Below are 24,821 nucleotides of genomic sequence, written 5' to 3' on the forward strand. Positions count from 1 at the left end.
AAACATGTCAAGCCATTGCTAAATCTCCAACATGGCACACGAGTTTAACCCCTTCACTGAATCACAGACACACCATCAGTGGGTTCCTCCGTTGTTCTGCCCTCAGTGTTGTATTTCACTGAAGAAAGTCAGAATAACAGTGGGTGAAGAGATTATTATAATTATGAAGTTCTTTGTTGCCCGTCAGCCGCACGGTTAAATCCCATCAGTCACTAATAAGATCTCTCATCTAATAAGAAGAAATAGAAGCACGCTGAAGGACATGCGCTGCGGCGTCACACATACACACTCAGATTTGGGAAAAAATTGTATGCCAATTATCACAGCTCATGTTTATGCAAATTACATGGCCAGAGTGCAGTTTTTAGCTAATGAATTGGCTTGTAACAGAGTAAATGGAATGGGACGGGGCCTGTGGGACATCTTGGGGTTTGTTGTGACAGCATCTGAGCTCAGAGGATGTGTAGAAACATGAGATGCTGAGGGGTGTGTGTGTGTGTGTGTGTGTGTGTGTGTGTGTGAGCAGTACAGTAGCATCTGTATAGAAGAAACTAAACCCAGTTCTCTTGTTTCTCCTCCATCTAGACCAGTGTAAGGCTCGCAGGAGATTTCCATCATCTTTGTCCGTTTCAGAATATAATTTATTATACACAAACATCATGTAATATGAGACTGGAGTGACACGGGCCACTGCTTGGGTCCTTTTGAAAGCAGATCATATTCAGTTCCTCAAGTACTTCATTAATAGACTGGAGTTATACTGGAGTCTCTGATCAGCTCTGGTTTTCCGGTGAGATCTCGGTGTTGTGTTGGTGAATTGTTGGCTCAGTGTGATCTCAGAAGTGTGTGTGTGTGTGTGTGTGTGTGTGTGTACAGCAGTGAGTCGTGAATCTTCTGCTTCTCTCTCTAGAGCTGGAACACTACACAGATGCCACGGTTCAGGACGAGCTCAGTACAGCAGGAAAAAAAAATCTACTACGCTACTGTTACTTTTCATTTATACAGCAGTACAAATTCATATTTTTTCCACCTATAAGTGAAAATACTAAATACTATTACATTGAGATTTATACATCATTCCATTGCTATATACAGTAGTTTGTTCGGAGGACAATATTTGTCTGAGATACAACTGTTTGAAAATCTGGAATCTCAGGGAGTAAAAAAAAAATCAAAACATTGAGAAAAACGCCTTTAAAGTTGTCCAAATGAAGTTTTTATCAGTGCATATTACTAATCAAAATTAAGTTTTGATATATTTAGGGTAGGATATTTACTAAATATCTTCATGTAACATGATCTTAATTTAATATCCTAATGAATTTTGGCAAAAAGGAAAAATCTATATTTTTGACCCACACAAAGCATGTTTGGCTATTGCTACAAATAAATTCTGTGCTACTGATGACTGCTTCTGTGCTGCAGATACACACACACACACCTATTTCTCTCAAATATTGTTCTCAAATCTGTCTAAATCTGTGTTAGTGAGCACTTCTCCTTTGTGTTAATGCTCAATGGGTGACATGTCCGGTGAGTATGCTGGCCATGCAAGAACCGTTTTCAGCTTCCAGGAATGGTGTACAGATCCTTGCAGCACGGGGCCATGCATTATCATGCTGCGACATGAGGTGTACAGTAAAACTGTCTTTTATTGTGTCCAGCCTAAGACACACCTGTGTAATAATCCTGCTGTCTAATCAGCATCTTGATATGCCACACCTGTGAGGTGGATTTATTATCTTGCCAAATGAGAAGTGCTCACTAACACAGATTTGTGAACAATACTTGAGAGAAATAGGCCTTTTGCGTTGCTGTGAGCGCCCCCTTCTGGATTGGGGGTGAATTGCCTGTATTCGTTGTAAGGCCTCGTGCACCGAACTGAGATGTTTGTTCTGTGTCGGTTCAGTACGAGTACATGTATGGATCCACTCCTAGTGCTTTTCTTCCTCATCACTGGTGACTCCAGACCCGCTGGATCAGAGGAGAGCTGGGAGTGTGTCGTACTGTAGACGGTGAACCGAGGACGACGTGTCTGTGACTAAACTAATACAGATGTACAGAGTCTGGCCTGTGGTCAGCAGATGTTTATCACACAGATTGAGTGAGGCAACACTGGGGCAGATTATGACACCACTGTCTTAGCATGATAATCATTAGACCACTAGCAGGTCACAGAACTGGACTCATCGAGTCTCGCTCCTCCTCCTGCTCCTAGGAGGATGTTTAAGGAGGATGTTCACCCATGTTTTGATTATTATTAAACACACACACACACATTTTGGATGTCTGTCTCATCTGACCCGTCTGTTTTAGGTCTTGGAGTCTGTTAACTGATGTGTGAAGTGATTAGGAAGAGTTTGAACATGTGCAGTGTTGGTGTGCCTCCAGGAACAGAGTTGACCATAGCACTAATGATGACAAACACCACCCATCACAAACCTCCAGTCTGGACAGCAGTAAACCGTTCAGCCGGATTGGTTTTCGGTTACGGTGGTTAAGCAGTGTTCCTGTGTGTTGGGATCAGACTCTGTTTGCACACCATCACTTTAGGAACATTTCATGATGGTAATTATTCACAGGCCAAGCTCAGCTTTAAACAAGTCTGTGTAAAACCCAGTTAACCATTTATCTTTATCATCACTGGAAATCTGTACTGAAGCGCTAAGTGTGTGGTGTATCACAACAGAGTTTCTTATGAGACCAGGTTAAGATAATAACCCTAGTGTCAGCTGTAGAGCGGTGGTGCTGGTCTGGTCATCTCTGACCCTGGGTTTCCCCGCAGCTGGACGGACTGACAGGGTTGAGTCCAGTGCTTCAGAGCAGGAAAGGCAGGGCAACTGTTTCCGGAAACGACACACATCCTCACGCTCTTTCCACACCGCCCCGTTTCCATCCCTCGCTCACATTCCCCTTCTTGATTGCTGGAAAAAGGAGCACAATGTATGTCACACATCCAGGGATAACCCAGGGTCTGGTGATGGAGAGGTGTGCTCATCCTGTTTTCACCTCACACCCGCTGCGTCACAGGGCTTAATGGACTATGTTTTGTGAGGTTGTATGATTACATAGTCCCATGGTGCCATGACCCGGCCCAGATGAAGCAGAGATTCACGACTGTGTTATTGCACATGAGCTGTGACCCCTGTGTATGAGACATTAAACACGAGCTCGACGCAGGGATTGTGTGTCAGGAGACTAGTTGGGTCATGTTCTCCTCCATTGTCCAGGATGCATTCGATCTAGAAATATGATTCGGCTCCTTGACTTTACAATGACATTTCACTGGAGGCAAAGCTGCTGAATCTGCATGGACACAGGCTCTCTTTCACATTTACGTTTCATTAAGGCTTTGCTAATCATGTGTGTGCATGTTAAGCAGCATCCTGCTCAGGTTAGATTCAGGATAATGAAATGATTGGCCGAACCCATCTGACTGCTGATGCTCGGTCCAAGTCATCAGTCTGAAGTCTCTCACAGTCATTGTTTGCTGCTCTGGAGAACACACAGAGAATGAGCTGCTGTAGTTTATCTCAGCGCTGTGCATGAATCTTGTTGTTCACTACACTTACAGGACAAGGTCTGTATGACAGCTCAGAATCCTGTCCTGTCTGTTTAGAAACTATGGTCGTTTTACAGCTTTTTTTGTTTGTTTTTTTCAAATCCTTAGCCACTTTCTGTTCAGGTCAGATGACTGCTGGTGTCCACTTCTGTGTGTGATGAGGCTGATGGTGTTGTGTTTCAGAGGGCGTCTGTGAGATCTGGCTGACCAGCGAGGACACGGGTGCGTACGGCAGGGACATCGGCACAGACCTGCCCTCTCTGCTCTGGGAGCTGGTGAAGGAGATCCCCGAGGGAGCGATGCTGCGTTTGGGCATGACCAACCCTCCCTACATCCTGGAACATCTGGAGGTGCGTCCCCGTCCTCTTACTAACCGCTTGACTACCCATAGTGCACTTCACTCTTAAGATCTTGCAGCAGATAAAACATTACTATCACACACTAGGAGCACAGCGTCACACAAAAATGATCACACTCGAGCCATGTTTCAGTATAGAGTCAGTGTGGCAAGTGGAAAAAATACTTGTGTTTTTTTTTGTTTGCATTTATTTTTTAATTTGGTTTGCTGGGGGTGGGACTCTTGGTAAAAGCAGATCAAATGAAAGATATAAGTTATGCACTGAGTAAAACTTTTTAAGCAGCACACGCATCTGACAGGAGGGCAAGCTGTGTTAAATGCTTAATTATAACCCAGCTTTTCAATACAATTGTGTACCATATGATATGTTCTAGTACATGGCAAGTGATCACAGTGTCTGAGTAGTTTTAGTGTAGATAGATTGTTGTCCTCTTGTTTGTGTGAGCAGCCCTAAATTGTCTCTTGTATGATTATGGTTGATCTGTAGCACACAGGAGTGACTGTAGCATCGACTCATTCTAGAACAATACCCAGAATGCAGTGCGTTCCTCCTCTGAGCCCCAGATGCAGAGAAGTGCTGGGAGAAGCAGTTTTAATTTGCAGAGGGTTAATTGAGGTTCTAATTTTGTCCCCCGATGTATAGCTTACGTTTATGCACTGTTACATTCAAATTAAAAAGTGATGATTTTTTCCCCTAAATGAAAAGGAATAACAATTAAATGCTAATTAGAAACGTAGGCGTGCTTGTATACGTGCTAGAGGACGGTTATTTCTTTTTATGTGCTAATTTCCGTCGTTGGACTATTGGTCCTGATTTCATTTCCACGTGCTCAGCAAGTATGTTTAATTGCATGTCATTGCTCTGATGCGTGTGTTTGTCTGACGGGAAGCAGCGGAGCACAAGTTCACGATCAGTGCTGCTCTTCTTTCTTCAAGAGACTGACGCTCTCCACTGACTTCTACACGAGCAGCAGACGGTGTAGTGTTCACTCAGCGGGCGTCTCTGTAAGAATGAGGTTTCTCAAGAGATCACGTCACATATAGACAGAGGGGCTGAAATCACCAGCTCATGCTTCCATCTTCTAAATCATCACAAGGTGATTTAAGTCATTTAGTTAACACTAGAAGTTTCCTCCTCTTATCAGAACACGTCCCCTGACTCTTCCAGATCTCCTCCATTTCCAGGCTCTGAAGTGTTTCTGCGAGTGGAGGCTCTGTGTGATTCTGGAGGCCGCGCTGTCTCTTTCTGAAGAGTCATTCAGCAGCATTAGAGGTGTTTAGCAGAGCAGGTGTGTGATTAATGGAGCCTCTGTTCAGCGTTTGGAACGGCAGAAGCACTGTCAGACAGGACAGAACCGATCAGTGAGGTGTGAGAGAGAACAACACCTTCCTGTCTCTTACAGAATTGACTCTTTCTGAAGAAAACGGTTCTCGAGCACTGATAATTGAGCTCTCACACGCAGAGAAAATGTGCTTTCGACAGGTGTGCAGATGTAGAAATGTATTCATATAGTGCTTGTGTTCAGGGTTTAGGAGTGATGCATGAACACTAATGAGAATAACGCAGTGATGAACGCTGGATGATCAGGTTGTGTGACGGAGTCTGATGAACGGAGCGAGTGTGAGGAAGAGCTGCAGCTTTCACTTTAATGTGCTGCTGATGACACAAATCTCTCTTTGATGTCATCTTATTCCAGGAAGCAAAACTTGGCGGCCTGAAGATGTAGCTTTTCCAAAACCAGAGCGTATCGCTTCATTATGCAGTCATGACATCTGACCCGCCGGTTGACCCGCTGTACCATACATGAATACCATAAGAGCTGTGGGGCAGCAGAAATCCAAAGACAGGCTCTTAGATCACATCCTTAAACTGAGATACAAGCTTTGTGTGCTCACCGCTCCACCTGATCTCCATCCGAGCCTTGACCTCCAGGCCAGTAGTGTCCACTGTCACGACCGGCTCAAAGCCGTGACAAATGGGAAGGAGGACATAGTCAGGTTGGTATGTTGCAACAAAGATATTTATTAATATAAATAAAGAACATAAAATAAGAAATCAACAAACCAAAACACGATTCCTTCAAACAAACGAATGCTCCAAGCATCCAACAGAACCGAGTTAAACTAATCATAACCTCAAAATAGCCAAAGCAAAACCAAACAACCGGGAGTTCACCCTCCACACCAAACAGAGCTGACACTATATAGGGAAGGAACAGGTGTACACAATTCCGTTGACGAGCCTTCCAACCACACCCACTGACCAGTCTTAGTGGAAGTAACGAGGGACTCGTCACACCACTCATCATGTACTGGGATACATTAGCCTTCACATTTTTCTTTTTGAAGAGCCTTTTAATTGGTGGCCAGGATGTTTAATTCACATCTGCTTCAGTGCGGCGGGTCACAGGAAGTCATCACTGAAAGCCCTTCTGAGAGCGACACGAGAGCGTGATCCACTGTAGTGTGCTCTCTCAGTGAAGCACCCTCGACGGTCAGCTAATGAAGGGACCACATGAAAACCATCTTCAGCACACCTTGATCACTAGAAGGAACAGACTCCAGATGATTAGCCTGATGACCTTGTGTTTCAACGTCTCGCTTTCCTTCGCTCACCCTCTTTTTGGGAATAATTCTCGCTAATTCTGCTTTTCAGGGCTGTTTACTGTACAGTAAAACAGAAATCAGATCTGGTCTAAAATGAAATTCAGGATCAACACATAGATTGATTGAGACATGATTAATTTCAGTAAGACGTTGATTCATGTTTATTTGGTTCTGTGGCAGTAAAGAGGACCAGAGGATCAGTTTAATAAACAGTGCCGTTGTTTCTTCAGCATTAGTGTCAGCTGATGGGTTTATCTGTGGTAGTTGATCACAGAACAGAGTCAAAATATGCCATCGGAGAAACGTTAATAAATAACACTGCTTCAGGCCCTCCAAAATGATCACCAGTTAATGCCATATAATATAATCTCCCTCCAGTGATGTTCTGTGGATCTTCTCGGGTCTCACTGAAGAACATCATGTAGCTCATGTAGGCTTCTAGGGCCAGGTCTTAAAGTAACACAGTAAAGAATCATTCGTTTGCTCAGGTCAGTAACCCCAGTCATGATCACACTGATAGTTATGCCTGACTAAACTGGGGCTAATTAAACCCTGATGCAAATTAGAGAAATGAAATGAAGGTGTGAGGGAAGTGAACAGCCTCTCGCTGTCTGTCCTTGAGTCTAGAGATGTGTGAACATTCACAGTTCAGTTAAAGCTCAGGCTCTGGAGACTCGCACCATTTGTGTTTGGAGCGGCCGCTCATTTCTTCTCAAACACAGGCCATTTTCATATTAATGAACCGCCAGAGACTCTGTTCATTAGGGGCTTGATGAAGCATGGCCAGTAGATGAGACTCCTTCAGACTGACTGTATCAGCTCGGTCATCAAACAAAGATTATATGAGAAACACTTCAGAAGCATGCGGTGAGACTAGAAACAACACCAGGAATTACATCCAGCTCAAGAAGTTCAGGGAAATCGCATTCTTTTAATTGTTGTGTGAGAAATTGTAATGATATTTATTGATTAATAATGTACTTCAGAATAATTTTTGTTCAAAACCAACACATATACACAGACTTCAATAATTGTATATGTTTTTAACTAGAGTTTAACCTGTTAAATGTCACCCCGTCCCGTATACGGGACACCTACGTTGACTATACTATATTACAATCAAATCTAATCTAATCTTGACAAACTATATATCGTTGGAAAGGTCTAAGACTCCCAAATATATATTTTACCAATATTTTTTGTTAAAAATTATGTAGGAAAAGTAATAGATGAATTTATGACAAGAGTGCACCCTCAGAAATCTACATTACAAAAGGAGCTTTGACCTTTGTTTAAAAAAAAGACTTCCTCGTTGCCTTTTTCTCTATCACATTTTAGAAATCATCAGAAGTTATATATCACTTGAAAACATAAAATCTCAAAATTCATCCTTCAAAACCCATTTTAAAATCAGACATTGTATTACCATGTAAATGGTACATCAAAATCATGTTACAAAATGTTTTCAGTCATGAATTATACAAATTTAGGTTTGTATCATGCACATTCATGTCTATCTTCAAAAACGTGAGTGACAGTTAACAGGTTAATGCAATAAAAGAATACTGCAGTCCAAATTATTATTCTCTACCAAAACATTTGGAAACACGTGACATTATTTCACACGATCTTCTTAGACAAACGCCTCGATTTATTTCCAGTTATTATGAAGCCCCTCCCTCAGAAACACACGATGGGCTGGGATTGGTCGGCTGGCTCAGTGTGTTGTGATTAGCTAAACCATCTTTTAATATACGGTTTTATCCTGATTAAAGCTTTAATACAGCTCTGCAACTGTACATGTGTCATGTGTATACCGCTTCTCATTGCTCTGTGGAAATAAGAGTATAACAGTTTGATCTGATGATCTAAATGAGAGAGAAAGAGAGAGATACAGACGTGAGGAACAGTATTGAGAACATTGTGAAACTTGTGAATCCATTAGAATGGTTAGAAGACACAATCGTGAATCATGTATGCACAGATTTTTACGTGCAGCCCTAGTTTTCTCTTCCTCTTCTCTAAAGCAGCGCAGCATGGCCACGCCCCCTCTGTTCAGTGTTCCCGGGGGCGGGGTTTATCTGGGTTCGTGATGTAACAGACCCAGGAAGAAGCTCGTTGTAGTCTCTTACCAGCCGTGTTTGTAGGCATTAAACTGCCAGAATTGTAGAAGTTGATATCTCCGCTTGCAGTGAACTCTCAGCATCATCTTGCAGATATCGTTTATGATCAAACAGCAACATTACACACTATCTAACATGAAAAAAAAATCACAATCAACCACCCATTTAATGGATGGATAAAGAGTGTTGTGTATTTCCTTCACACTTTCTCGTGTTTGAACTTGCTTCATCGATGACAAGATGTGAATGAGATCTGAGAGCTGCTACAGACGTTCAGGGAATACGTTTAATTCAGTTTCTCATGCAGACACGTGTGAAATATAGCACACAAGTCATGTCTCTGACGGAGAACTGACAGTCATTTACACACAAACACTAAACACATGCTTGGCTTCTGAAGACAAAGTAAACTTTCATATGTGTGGAGCTTGTAGAGAATGTGGCACGTGTGTGAGCTGGAGCTGGTTTAGTGTGTTCAGTTCCTGTTCTGCTTTATTTGTGTGAAGAAATGAGCCGAGGAGAAACTCTTCTGAGAGACATAGCTGTGATGACTGGATCAGACGCCTGCTGTGATGGAGGATCTGCTGTGTGTGTGAGAGAGAGAGAGTGTGTGTGTGTGTGTGTGTGTGTGAGTGCGCGTGTGTGTGAGAGAGAGAGATTGTGTGTGTGAGAGAGAGAGCATCATCAATGGACTGATGTGTCTCTCAATAGACAGTTAAATAATTCTCATCTTGCCCTGCTCAGCTGTCACTCATCTCTTCTGCGAGAGCCCCTCCCCCTCAGCACACGGGACATGTGATTGGCTGATCAGAGTTGTGGGCGGCCCGTCTCTAATGAGCTCTGAGCACACATTAGCATAAGTGCATGAATGATTGTTTTCCTGGAGCCAGTAACATGAATATTAAATGATGCTCCGGGCTACAAGGTGCAGGACACACAGCAGAAAGAATAATTACGTTTGTTAATTAACGCTCGTGTGTTTCTCCTGCTATTGTGTCTGATCAGATCTGATTCTCCAGAGTGATGTGAGCATCTGCTCGGAAATTAAAGTGCTTACGCTTCTCTTTGTCAGTTAATGGCCATATTCTCATACTGAATATTCAACACTTTAGAGAAATAATCTTGCACGTTTGAGGATGAAGTATAGTAACTGTCCAGTGATCATGAGCAGTGTGAGATGATGACCACAACACAGAAGAAGCCATTGAATATCAGTCTCATCACGTTTGGTGAGCGCAGCATCATTAACTCTTTAACGAGGAGTAACTGTTAAATACTAGCACCCTAGTACCTGTTAACATTCATGCATCTAGCACAGGCTTTCATCCAAAGGGATGAAGTGAGAAGCTCAGGTCAAGAGGTCAGGATTAAATCACATTCTTAAACCTAGGTAGTTGCTTTCTTTCCATTTTCAATTTGTATTTATAGTTCATATTTATTTTCATTTGATAACTCTGTAGTTGCCAGTGTTTGTGTAGTGACGTCTGTGATCATGTGACACTCGCTCAGTGTAAGTGCTCAGTTTATCTGCACTGCTCTTCAGTCACTGCTCTCTAAACTGAGGTCTGCATGTATTTACTGTCACTTGAAGAATTAAAGCATTAATAACAACAGAACAAATCTTAGTTGCAGTCGTGCGAAGCACATGTTGAGCCCCTTACACACTGATATTCCTGAAAATACACCGGTAATGTGTCCCAGCAATTGTTCGCGGGTCACTAGATGTTGTTCACACTGCCAGTGATTACCTGGAATCTGTGTGTGCGTTCACACTCAACCTGTAAAGACACGTGACATCAGGGCGTGACGTGTAATGTACGAGTCGAAAACACTACGCACGTTATACTTTCACTAAAGCTGGTGAACGATCTCAGTGTCAGCGCAGAAAGTGATGAACTAACTGATCTCTGCTTCATTACAGTTTGCACATATTTCTTCATCATGAACATCTTTCGCGATCTTCCTTCAAAACACCTGGTAAAAGAGTCGTGTGATAACACACATCATCTCTATGACACACTCTTTACTGCAGTAGTTCTGGCTTTGTTCACACAGCGCTCGTTCCAGGACTGAACCCAGCAATGTTACTAGTTCCCTGACCCGGGATCAGTCCTGGAATCAATCCCGGGACGTGTTTGTGTTCACACAGAAGGTGACCCGGAAATGTTCCTGCAATTTGCTGGGTCTGATGTGCAGTGTGAAATAGTGGTGGATATTACGATTCTTTCAAGAGATTTGTTCATTTTCAGTTCGTTCACAACAATTATTAGTTCAGATTCTTTCACTGATTCGTTCAGTGACCATTTATTTGTATTACACAAAATATACCACCAGGTGGCCAAAAAGAGTGTCTTAAGTTCACTTGTGACAAAAACAAAATCTGGCTTTATTAAAATGTGTGCATAATAGCTTTCAATATATAAAGTCTAGGTTGTTCAGATGAACAAAGCATAATGTTTTCTAGCCTAATTAGCACTTTAATTGTTATATACACATTCATAAATCGGGGATTAAACGTGGAGTTATGTTGTGTATGCTAAATATGAAAACAAGCGTATGTGCACAGTACTTATAACTGCGCTCTGTGTTTTTTTTTTTTTTTTTTTTTTTTTTTTGAGATTGACACGTTAAATAGCCAACTGACCCCTCTTTACTCTCATAAATTTTGCTCACAAATGAGATAAGCTATGTACCAGTTAATTTCATTCACGAACGACGTGTACCAGTGCGGTAATTTAGTTTATGAACGCTATCTCTAGATCTCGTTCAGACCAGAGACAATTTAGACTTGTATGAAACTCGTTTAGTGAAGGGCGTATTCGTTCACTACATTCAACAAATCACATGCTCCGTTAGATCTCATACTCGAAGGCTATTGGCTCGAGGTTGAGTAGCTCATCATTATTCGTTCACAAACGACACATCACTAGTGTGAAAGGATTTTTGGTGTGTGTGGGGTGTCCAGCTGCGGAGGGTCATGGTCTTCCTCACAGTGAGATGATGATGATGATGATGATGCAGATGTGAGGTTCGGTGGGGTTGGTGTAGATGGGGGGTCTCGGTGTGTTCTGCTGATGTCTGGTGGTTCAGCTCTCTGTTTGGAGAGTTTAGATGTGCTTCCCAGTCATTTATCATCTTGATCTCTGTTATTCAGATATAGATATGTCACACATCACACTGCTTCTCTGACCTTACTGATGACCTGGATCTGCTCGGAGCTTTCCTCTCTTGGGGAAGTGAAATGAAAGACTCTGTGTTCTCACATCACAGGAACAAAAACACAGGAATGTAGCGTAGATGTTTTTTCTGAGTTGTGTTTGATGTGACCGTTTCTCTGAGCACTCACAGATGAACTCTGAAACGCTAACCCTGCGCTCGTGCACTCAGAATGAGTTACTCTGAACCAGTGATGTGAGCGACACACTCTTAACACACTCTGAACCTACACACACTCAGACACACACACACACACACACACACACACACACACACACACACACACACACGTTTGTTTTTGTGTAAAGTGTGTTCATCCCATAGGTGTAATGGTTTTTATAATGTAGAAACTGTATATTCTATCGTCCTTCACCAACCCTACACCTAACACTAACCCTCACAGGAAACTTTGTGCATTTTTACTTTCTCAAAAAAACTCATTCTGTATGATTTATAAGTGTTTTGAAAAATGGGGACATGGGTTATGTCCTCATAAGTCACCCTCTCCTTGTAATACCTGTGTCATACCCATGTCATTATACAGAGTTGTGTCCTGATATGATACAAAAAGCAAGAACACACTCACACACACTCACACACACACACACACACACACACACACACACACACACACACACGTACACACTGCTTGACCCTTCATCAACAGTTGTAAACTGCTGTACATGTGGTATATAGTGTATATTAGTATCTCCAGAAATAAAGGTTGTGTGTGTACTCCAGGGATAGCGATGTTTGCCCAGAGTCACATGTGCTCCTAAGCAGAGATGTTTAGATCCGTCTTCAGGATGATAACTGGTCAGATGATGGGTTTTTCCCTGAATTAAGGTGATACATGGAGACATTTACAAGCGAAATGATTTAGCTTATTAGAATGCAAATGTATGCTAGGTTTCTACCTTCTCTGCTTTAGACTGTATTTAATAATCATGTTATTATTCCAAGGCCCTCTTTGCTTGAGTGTAATAAAGCAAAGATTATTCTGCCAGTGCTAGTAAAAGATATCTGTGATGGGAGGCTCAGACAGAAGATACAAGAGTGTACTGACTGCCATGTAGTGCTTATGATTACAGCACATGATTATTAATGATTATTAATGATTGCTCATTCAGAAGGATGATGTCCTGTGTTGTTCCTCAGGAGATGGGTCGAGTCCTGCAGCACCCGAGGGTCTACAGCTTCCTCCATGTGCCGGTGCAGTCTGCGTCTGACAGTGTGCTGATGGACATGAAGAGAGAGTACTGCGTCGCTGACTTCACACGCGTGGTGGACTTCCTGAAGGACAGGTGAGGACATCATCATGAACACAGCTTTACTTCAGCTCAGGCTGCTGTTCCTCGTCCATGTGAGGAAACCTGATCGAATTAGGTCGCCTTGCTTAGATCCACTGAGAAAGTGTGTGTGTGTGTGTGGGTCTCACAAGGGGAAGTAAAGAACTGAGTCCAGCTGAATAAACTTACTAGCCTTAAAACGTTAGTTATCTGTCTGTCTGTCTTTTCTCTCTCTCTTCGAGACTGCTCAGTTCTGGAAGGTGTGTTGGTCTTCTTTGTTCTGGAGAGTACGACTGCTAGTTGCTCACGCTAGTTCTTCAGTTAAACTGTGAGAGAAGGACTCTGGGATGCAGGGCTGGGAGATATGAGCTGAAATTTGAACACTTGACCTCTTTTAAGATTAATGAACCATTGTTTTATTTTATTTTTTAAGTATAGTTCATTAGGTTTGTACTGTAAATATACTCAACTATTAAAGGTGGGATGTTTCTCTAATGAAAGTGCATTTCTTACCTTAGTGATTTTAAAATAAGTGAAGGAAACAAACTATTTCTGGTTATTGATTGAATATTCAAACAACTGAAGTCAAAGCACACATCGTTTGAAAATGACTATATGACTATAACACATTATTACTGTATTTGCATTACTGTAAGGGTAGGGTTAGGGTTGCAGCACTGCGGCTCAAACTCCTGCTAACTTCTCTTTCACACCCATGTGCCAACAAATACCACAAATCTGCTTCCTCCGAACTCTCCAAGATATGATCCATTATAATGCAATTTCCCCAATCTGAAGTCATCATCTCCGGCGGCCTGAGAGCTGTTTAAACCTCTGCGAGTGAAAGCCTGAGCTATTACAGTCACCTTCTCTGCAGTCTGGAGAACAGGGCTAATGACGCTAGCGTCTGATAATGAGCAGTAAGTGGACTCGCCCGGCTGAGCGAGCTGCTCCAGTAATATCACAGAGAACTCATTAAAGGTGTTTCTGAGGGTCTCTGAAGCCCACCAGCAGCAGTCATTGATCCTAATAGCTCATTTATTTACAGTATCTTGAGAACATGGACTTCCTCTGCAGTTATCAGATGTTATTTACTGTGAAGCTCAGGACATGAGCATGTCATGAGTGAAGGTGATCTGCACACTTATATCTGTGGAGATCTCTAGAGGTCCGTGTGTGAAGCCGACCCTCAGAAGAGAGCGTGTGTGTTTTAGAGAAGTCCTGAAGGAGTGTGCATGTGTCAGTATCTGGGTGGAGGACAGTGGAAGATCTCCTGAAAGACTGATGACTGTCTCAGAGATCCTCACGTCCAGCTGACACTCCTCTCTCCACAGCTCTTCTCAGAAGTTTCTCTCACCTCAAGCAGGAGGCTGGTGACCTCTGACCCCAGCGTGGCCATCTGGAAGCATCTTGAAGCACGTGTCTGTGATTAAAGGGCTGTAACTGTGATGGATCTTACATTGTAAAATCACTCAGATCTCTGTCTGCTTCACACGTGATTGACCACACAGCTTTTATCCTGATAAACCTGCTCTACATCCTGTAAATGTCTGAGTTTGGCTGAAGATCAGTGTTGAGAAGCGCTGACAGTGTCGTATCTGTTCAGCAGGAGCGCTTCAGACAGTGCCAGGCTTCAGTCTGTTCTTGTTACTGATTACACTGGTATTAAAGGCACAATTTATTTTACAACTTGTTTTATGATTTTAAGATTGATATTTATTTGTTTTCAATTCTCTCTGGATGTGGAGAGTCTCTCTTTTAGTTTACCAATGAACATGAACCCTGAGGTTGAAGGTTAGGAGGAGTCTGGTGTTACCTCAATACTTCTGTGACATCACTTTGATCAGTCAATTTCAAGTTCAAGTCTGCTTTATTGTCAATTCTTCCACATGTACAGTACATACATACAGAGAATCGAAATTGCGTTACTCTCAAACCCCCGGTGCACACAGATAACATTAACATTAAAGCCTAAAAATCTAGACCAAATATAAAATGTAGATACAACTATACAATAAGGGAATGTAAAAAAAAGACATAATAAAATTAAAAATTAAGATAAATAAAGCAGCGCAAGGCAAAAGGCAGATCAATGAAGTGAACAACAGTGCAGATAAAAGATTATTTAGTGCAAAAACAAAAGCTTATTAAGTCTGATTAAAGTGGCAAAGGGCTCAAGAGCAGTTATTTTATTTAACTGACTGACGAGGTAGTGGAATGACGTCAGTTCCATGCTGAATGAGGTAGTGAGCAGACCAATGCTGCACAAAGTGACTGGTGCATGTCATCGTATATTAGTGGGGGGGGGGGGGGGGGTCATAGTTCAGTGGTGCTTGGGGCAGAAGAGGGGAGGGGGAGCAAGTTCGGGAGTGAGTGCAGCTTCCCGACAGCCTGGTGGATGAAGCTGTCCTTCAGTCTGCTGGTCCTGGCCTGGAGACTCCGCAGTCTCCTCCCTGATGGTAACAGACTGAAGAAGCTGTGTGAGGGGTGGGTGGGATCACCTGTGATGCAGTGGGCTTTGCGGGTGAGACGTGTTCCATAAATGTCCTGGAGGGAGGGGAGAGAGACACCAATGATCTTCTCAGCTGCTTTCACTATGCGTTGCGGAGTCTTTCGGCAGGAGGCATTGCAGGCCCCATATCACAGTTATCCAGCTCGACAGGATGCTCTCGATGGTGCCTCTGTAGAAGGTGTACATGATGGGGGGTGGGGCTCTGGCTCTTCTCAGTTTGCGGAGGAAGTATAGATGCTGTTGTGATTTCTTGGCCAGTGCTGCAGTGTTTTCAGTCCAGGAGAGGTCCTCTGTGATGTGCACACCCAGGAACTTGGTGCTGCTTACTCTCTCCACAGTCGCACCGCACCGTTGATGGTCAGAGGAACGTGCTGAGTGTGTGCTCTCCTGAAGTCTACAACAATCTCCTTCGTCTTCTCCACGTTCAGAGACAGATTGTTGTCACTGCACCACCCGGACAGGCGGCTTACCTCGGTCCTGTAGTTTGTCTCATCCTTGTTGCTAATGAGGCCCACCACAGTCGTGTCATCCGCAAACTTAATGAAGAGGTTGGAGCTGTGTGACGGTGTGCAGTCGTGGGTCAGCAGAGTGAAGAGGAGGGGGCTCAGCACACATCCTTGGGGGGCCCCAGTGTTCAGTGTGATGGTGCTGGATGTGTTACTGCCGACCCGTACTGCCTGAGGTCTTCCAGTCAGAAAGTCCAACAGCCAGTTGCACAGCGAAGTGTTGAGCCCCAGCTGACTCAGCTTGTAGATGAGCTGTTGAGGGATGATTGTGTTGAATGCTGAACTGAAGTCAATGAACAGCATTCTGACATATGAGTCCTTTTGTCCAGATGTGTGAGTGCTGAGTGGAGGGTAGTGGAGATGGCATCATCGGTCGAGCGGTTGGACAGATATGCAGACTTGATGTGGTGCATGACTAGCCGTTCAAAGCACTTCATGAGGATCATATCTGTGTAAAACATGAGTCTGTGCTACTGATGGTCCTCACTCTTTAACTGCTCTGTGTGAGTGAGTGTGTGTGTGAGCGTGTGGTGTGTGTGTTTGAGTGTGTGGTATGTGTGTGTGAGCATGTGTGTGTGCATGTCTCTGTGTGTGTGAGTGTGTGTGTGTGTGTGTGTGTGTGTTTGAGTGTGTGAGTCTGTGTGTGTGTGAGCGTGTGTGAGCGTGTGTGTGTGTGTGTGAGCGTGTGTGTGTGAGCGTGTGTGTGTGAGCGTGTGTGTGTGTGTGTGTGTGTGTGTGTGTGTGTGAGCGTGTGTGTGTGTGTGAGTCTGTGTCTGTGTGTGTGTGTGAGCGTGTGTGTGTGTGAGCGTGTGTGTGTGAGTGCGTGTGTGTGTGTGCTTGAGTGTGTGTGTGTGTGAGCACTGCGTCTGCTACACACACAGCCTCACAGGCGATGATGTATCTGTAGTTAGTCATGATGTTTCTCAGTACTGAAGTCAGTTGATGTTTAAGCACTGATTCTCTGCTTGATCACACGTAACACAGTCTCTTCTTCCTGAAGTCTGTCTGTTATAACAGCCGGCCGTATCCTCAGCTTCTGCTGTGTGGACAGAATAAGAGCTAAAGCAGTGTTCGTCTGTTTTTGTGCTGAAGACTCAATCTTAATCAAGAGATTATAGATATGTATATTCAAACATATGCATGTATATATTTAAGATTTTTCGTATATTAAATATATTTATATTTTTATAATGTATTTATATAACAATAACAATAAATATATACATTTATATTATATATTTAAAATATATACTTAATGCATGTTTTTATATATACATAATAAATATACACAGTACACACACACATCTTTTATTTTGGATACGATTAATCGCAATTAATTGTTTAACCTGACTACTACAAACATAGTTTTAAAAATACATATAACCACTTTAAAACTTGTGTTTTCAGTATGTGTGTGTGTAATTCATAAATGTCATCAGTTTATATGTACCCCAGATCTTATTCTCTTCTGGATTTTGTCATCACAGCTGTCTGTTAGCATTTTGTGTTTTGCTTTTCTGTTTTCCCCCCTGGAATCAAACATGTTTTTGTGTGTGTAGGGACAGAATTTGTGCTGCCTTTGCTGATGTAAGTTGAGCTGTGTGTGTGTGTGTGTGTGTGTGTGTTTCTGTAAGTGCAGTGAAACTGAGGGGAGGTGAATGTTCCTCATGCGCTGCTGGGATCAGGGTCTGTGAGGAGAGATGGAGCAGGGCTAGTTTTGGCGCTCTCTCTCCTCTGTTTCGCGGGGTTTCCCGCTGTCTGACACACACGCCGCTCACACGCCGCTCTGACTCATGCTGTTTGTGTCCTGAATCTTGTTTGTCCCGCGCCGGATCCCGCCTCCTCCGCGCTGATTCCGGCTGGATTAGAGTGTCTCCGCCTCTCGCCTCCTTCATCTGTTTGATATGAGTCATTGTGTTTTGTCAGATGCTGACTCACACTGTTGTATAAGACATGGCTGGTGGCTCATAGCACCGCTCTGTCACGCACCGCTCTGTTTACTGCCTGAGCGAGAGCTGTGATCTGGAACCGGTTCTAGGTGTGTCGAGGTGTGGGGCGGGAGTTTGTTTCCCCAGGGGATGAAACATGAGCAGGACGGGGAACTGTCTCTTCTACAGCAGATGTGTGTCATTAGTTCTGTTGAAATACTTTGTTTACCTGCCATAATGTGGACGGACAGCTTTAGGTGAGCTATTTCTAGGGTTCTCAAAGAAGAGTGATGCGTGTGTGGCTCATGAAGTCCCATTTCTATGCTATCTGTTGAAGAACGCAGGTTAATTTCCACACTTTAGCTATGTGTTTATACCTCCTAACTTAATAAAACAGGCTGTGTGACTGAGGAATGATTACTTCAAAATGTACGCAGCTTGCAGGTTAAAGGGACTTCCATGTCCCTCTTATTCTATTGTTCACGTCCCAGTGATCATCTCTCCGTATGCTGACGATATCTGCTTTAAAACAGAGATCTGTTTGTGCTGAGGAGGTCAGTCATACACCTGGACAATGATGTCTGTCAGCGACTGGAATATGACATCACAGATATCAGTCAGGACACACACTGACCGAGAGCCTCCAGAACACAATCACACTGATAAACATATGCCAGAATATGAAACAATAAGAGGTTGTTTTAATATAGTCACTTCTAATGTGACGCAGAGGAGTGACACATTGACAATATAGCAGCCTCTGGTTTCTGTAGAAGCAGATTTGACCCTTGTCTTGAGCAGACCGACACATTATCATTGACTCAGCCAATGGTGTGAGGTTGGGGACAGGAAGCGGCAAACAGGAAGTGTGATCAGGAAATGTTTGCAGTTCACTTTAGTGACGCTAGTGATGCTAAAATCACACTCTGCTTTGACAGTCTCAGAAGTTTCTCCCTCTTCTACATTTCCTCAGGTTACTTGTCCTACTGTTGTACTGGTGTCTTCTGTCATTGGTAACTGGAATAACTTGATGTGTGTTATCTCTGTCTCAGAGTCATTTCATTGTAATGTATTGAGCTGTTTATACCCACTGACACTGGAGTATGTGATCTTTCTAGAAATATAACCAAACCTGTCCATACAGAAGACATCTGTACTCTAGAAATGACATATAAGACTGTTTCTTAATGACAGCCACTGAAGGATAAATTTAACTGGATTGTCATCACATGGCTAATAGATGTAGTGTTGAGAATGAAAGCAGTCAGTATTGTGTGTGTTATTAGCAGATGGTTGATAGTTAATGTGATTCTCTTCACCTGTCATTCGTCTCATAGGTCACCTGGACATATACGTGTGTATTGTACATATAAACATTGACAGGCTCATGAAACACCAAAACTAAATCATCAAGGGACGTTGATATAGCGGATCATACACAGCCTTCAGCAGTTGTTTAGGAAGAGAGTTTTGACATTGATCTCGGTGTGTTTACATGAGAGAGTTCACTAGACATCTTCACACATCCGTGTCCCAGCAAGTTCAGCAAATGTGGGCCTGGAAAATAAAAGGTTGTAGATAAATAATGTTTCATTAACTCTGTCTGTGGACAGTAATGAAGCCTACAGCTACTACTTCACTTTCATTGATCAGTTTAGCTCAGAAAGGATTGTGCGATACTGGAACAGACCTGATGGTCAGAGATGCCCACAGTGATGACTGCTGGACCTTCACTGGACCAGTCAAGTGCACTTAGCTATACCAGAGAAAACCTTATTTATTTCTGATTTGTTTGAATGGTTTGCTTTATCTTGGTGTGCCTCAAGGCTCTAGCATTGGACCTGCTGTAGTTTGAGAGTGAAGTTGGCTTTTCTTTGATTATTCTTTACTAATGGTTGAGTTTGTTTGTTTGCTGCCTTGTTGTGTCTCTTACGTCACAGACTGAGCTGTTGAGGAAATTCCTTTGAACTGTAGTTAATGAGTTCAAAAACAAACAAACAAGTGTCTAGACGCAAATACAAGTTACTCACACACATTAACTAAGAACATTAAAGTTAACTGTGAGGGAGCTGCACCTCACTGTAATTTAAAGTTTATTTTATTTTATTGGTTAGTAAGTAGATTACACACTAAACTAAACTATAACAGTGAGTTGAAAACAGTGATGGAGATGATCGTTGAAGCGTGCGAGTGTATTACATGAGTCTGCAGATGTGACCGCAGTGTGTCGCTCGAGAGATTTTCTGGATAGGTTTACTACATGAAATCCATCTTCAGAGGACAAATCTGTAAAGATTTAAACGTCTGTATAAAGGACATAAGATATCAGTCAACTAATGTGGCATAATGAATTAAACTGAAAATCTAATTGCCCATCATCAAAACATGGTTACTTGGACCTGTACTTGTCTCTGTTCTCTGCCTGGTCTTATAATGACAATGGACCGCGGTCTCCACCTGTTTGTAATCTGTTGTTTGAATAGCGGGTATTTTCTGACAACAAAGTGTCTGATTAAGTTAACATCTAAACAGCTGTATGAAATTACATGGAAAAAACCTTCAGAGCAAATTGCTGCTTATGTAAATTTGTGTAATTGGGCCACATCTCTTTTTATCCATTCTGCAACGAGATGTTTGTGAATTGAATGAAAACCGAGGGTTCATGCAGGTTTATTTAGCTTAAATAAACAGAGCTGATCTTCAGAAATGCAGTGCAGGGTCGGAGTTCATCAGCACGGTTTTCATAACGGTTGGATTAACTACAGCTGAGAGGAAGAGATCGTTCAGGATGCTGTGACATGCAACGGAATAAGAACTAAGTGCATTTGATGGATAACATTGTCACCACACAACAAACAGCAGAAGAAAGTTCAGGTTTCATATTTAACTGAGAGAGGACGTTTCTGACACTGGCCTATTTTAAAAGTCCAAGCAGCCTAATAAGACAAACATATCAGATACTGGGTCCATGGTGGAGTGTTTTCTTTGTGTCTGTTTCGTTATTGAAAGCATGTGGTGAGCAACATATGGAGCAGATGAGACTCCTCACAGAGAGAGTGAAGTCTAACGGCTGTTATTGAGGTCTTTCTTTCTTTTAGCGTGTCAGAACAACGGTGAAACTGGATCCCAGGTGTCACACATGCTTCATGAGCACAGGTGAGTAAACAGCAGTATGCAAAAGAAACACACAGAGCTGTGACCTCCTTCACAGCCCTTTCATTCTGAGCGCAGAGGGACACGTGTGTGTTCGGCCGTTTCATCCTGACTAAAAGCTTTCAGATCAGTGAGAAGTCAACACATCTTTTGAGTCGTCTGCTTTATTCAGTTCATAATGAATATCACATGAGAACTCCAGGTTGTGTATCGCAGGCATGAAGAAGATGGAGTTTGCCTGTGAATTGTTTTGCATGTTCAGAATTGCTGACATTGGATGGGCTTTCATGACTCTGAAAGGCATTTGCTGGAAGAAAAATGGCTGAAATATGTGATGTGTTAAAGGGCTGACAGATTTGAGTGAGAATTGAGCCACTTGCTTTGGTTTTCCACTGTGGGACTGATGACAGAGCTCCTAATACAAACGTGTTATGTTTCATATATAGACAATGCTATCTTTGTTTTCTACAAATGTTTATATACAATAAGATATCTAGGTTACAGATATAAGTGGTTGAACATACTCTAGGCCTCAATACTGGACACACTAACCTCTAGAGCCGTGGCTATCAACAAATGTGATTACATCAGAGCACAACATATAACTAACATAATGACAAAACAATCTTTAAATGAGGTCAACAAAACAATAAGACAGCAACTGCATAATTCATTCATCCTGCAGTGCATGCTGGGAGCTCTCAAAGCCTTAACATTTCAGTAATAAACTATTTGTTCAGACAGCAGTGTTTGACTAGTTGGGACAGCATTTGGGGTAACTCTGTCGGTCTGCAGTTTTATTTCATAGAGCGATAACTCCAGGCTGAGAACGGTTCCTGACCGCGATGTGTCGAGCTCAAGTGGAGACGCAGTGGAGTGAGTCAGTGCTAGCACATCTTTACAGTTAGCTTTGTCTCATGAGCTAAAAACACTAACTTACTGCTGGCAGATAGTTTATTTCATGAATGCTTCAGTCCTGATTCCAACTGAAGTTGAGTTATTTAGCATGAAAAGTGCTCAGGAAACTCCAGTTAACCATCAAGTGATCTCTCTCGAACTCTCTCCGTCATCTTTACATGATTTAATTAAGGTCTCACTCTGCTCCTCTGTGAGTCACTGTTAGCATTTCTTTTCCTGTGGCCTTTGGACCTGAGGTCGAATTACTGTAAAGTTCAATGATAAACCAAATTGACATTTCATTTACATTTCATACTGGTAGGCCTCTCCGTGCCGTGGCCCCGGGGACCCGTGTCCATTCCTCTGGTCCCCACGTTCGGCTCCTGCCGGGGGAGATGCGGGGTCACGTAGGAGCTCATCTCCTGCATCTAATTCAGGTTACGGTGGGCCAGACACGACCCGCTGCATACAGATCAGGCAGCACACACAGCTAATGACGTCCTGTGGGAAGATCTGCGTCCTACACTCCTCTTCCTCTGGGTGTTTTCTGGAAGTGTTCTTGTGTTGGAGCAGGAATCTGCTGCGGTGACAGAGAGAATGATCAGACACGGAGCACAGGAGATTCAGCACCAGCCCCTGGGAAATATCCTGCAGTAATTGAAAGCCAGGCTATGCTGAAGATGAATTTAATGATTTCATATTTACAGACAGGCTTTGCTTTTTATTCCATTTGCATTTATTCCATCATGCTTGCAAATGTAGGTGATGTATAATTTCTCTCTGTGCGTGTGATATCTATGGGTCCACGGGTCAGTCGATTCTGTCTGATTGGGAAGATCGCAGAGATCTCCTCGAGAGTGAGTTTTGATTATTCAGATTATTCTGTGGATTGGCTGTGTTTAAAGCAAACAGACCGTGTTTACAACTGTTTTTGTTTGTTTGTAGGGAATATCACACGTGTAACAAGATGGGGAAAAATCCCAGAAAAGTACAGAAATTTTCAAATTGTCCATTTATTTTCCCCTCCGACCTCAGAAATTAAACCCGATATCCAGTTGTGCTCATGAATATCTAGTTGATATTCTACTAAGAGCCTCCAACAGAGCAGCTGTGTTCCTGAATGTTGTTCCTCTGTATCAGCCCAACACCTGCATGGCACTGATTCGGGACGGACCGGTCACACCAGAGAGATGATATTGATTCAGATTCACTGGATCCGTGTGAGACGCTCTGCTGGAGGTCGTGTCTGTCGTCTGCAGTTGTAGTGTGACCATCAGTTTATTTATGACAGGTTACCAGTCTGACCTAGATGTGTCCGTCTGTCAAAGCAGAGACCTAAGTGATATCCAAACCCATGACTTCTGTTATTGTAGGGTTAATGGTTCCACACTTACTATGCAGATGTCTAACTTTCCCTGTCATGCAGTAAAACACTTTAATCAGCGAGTGAGAACGTGTGCTCAAATCTCCTCTCCGTTTTAAAGCGCTGACATTAGAGCGTGAAGTTTGAGCACGAGAGCTGTTTGAACCTGGATCTGTTTTCATGAAGCCTGAGGAGTTCATGAAGTCACGGAGGATTCGAGTGTGGAGCACCTGCAGGGCAAACACATGTCTGGTTTACAGAGGAACGAGACGCCGGTGAGACGGCGTGTTGATGAGCGCTCCTGTGAGGATTCAGAGTGACTCTGTGTGAACGTGTGAGCACTTAAACACTTCTGCATGTGTGTTCAGGTGTGTCACTGGAGCGCGTGTGTGTGTGTGTGTGTGTGTGTTTAAAGTGTAAATCCATTTGCGGAACGATGATTGTTTTTCTCATGCCTCAGATGATCCAAAAAGGCCTCCAGCAACAGGTGCTGTGTGTCAGTTACACTGAACCTCCGTCTGGAAACTGGATCTGACTGTGTTTGTGCACTCTTTAGTGTTAGCAGGCGTTCTGCGCTCCAGAACTGATCTCTGGAAGACACAGGTGTGTGTGGATCTCGTGTCTGTGGTCTGCAGCTCAGAACACACATCATCAGTGGTTTGGTAGTAGAGAGGATCTGTGCTGAATGCACATTTCTACACAAGCAAACCCCACATACGTTCTCGATCAATCTAGATCAATCTAGATGTCTATTACTGCTGAATCAGGTTGTGGCGAGAAGCATTGTGGTGTTGTATGAGGAGGAACTAAGAGTGATTTGGCCTCATCGTACACATCAGTATGACACAGCTATAGCTGGAAATCTCATGGAGAATAAAGCTGTTGTTGTGTCTGAACCAGAGTCAGATCTTATTCTAAGCCTGCTTGAACCTTCAGCTCTTAAAGAACGAAAGATAATGATGAAGATGTCTATATAACACGGGTTATTGCAGCTGTGTCTAAAGGTGAAGTCAGGGTTATATACTTGTTAATGATGCCCATCACACTGGTCATTAGTGGACCCTGTATCTCAGGCTCATTCTGAGCTCTTCATGTAATGTGATCATGTAGTCAAGTTCAGTTGAACGGTTTCTCATGTTTGTGTGGAATAGCTTAAATTGTGTCATATTCTGCTGCATGTTATTCACATTTTCATAAATTCCAGTAAAAGATTAAATATTGAGACTGTTTGCATTAGTCTCTGCTTGTGTTTCTTGTATTTTGGGAGTGAAGACCTAACATTTCTGCTGCACAGCTGACCTCAGATC

General features: G+C 42.9%; 1 protein-coding gene across 2 annotated transcripts in view; it reads left to right on the top strand.

The window, feature by feature from the left end:
* The window catches only part of cdkal1 (CDK5 regulatory subunit associated protein 1-like 1), a 221,278-nt gene that overhangs the window by 133,999 nt on the left and 62,458 nt on the right, over positions 1-24,821 (top strand). For both annotated transcript variants that reach the window (XM_026249271.1, XM_026249272.1), the window contains exons 9-10: positions 3,746-3,912; positions 13,025-13,170. In XM_026249271.1, the coding sequence (XP_026105056.1) occupies positions 3,746-3,912; positions 13,025-13,170 (313 nt within the window). The remainder of the gene's footprint in view (positions 1-3,745; positions 3,913-13,024; positions 13,171-24,821) is intronic.

This window comes from Carassius auratus, unplaced genomic scaffold (assembly GCF_003368295.1).
Source record: "Carassius auratus strain Wakin unplaced genomic scaffold, ASM336829v1 scaf_tig00020768, whole genome shotgun sequence".
Lineage (NCBI taxonomy): Eukaryota > Metazoa > Chordata > Actinopteri > Cypriniformes > Cyprinidae > Carassius > Carassius auratus.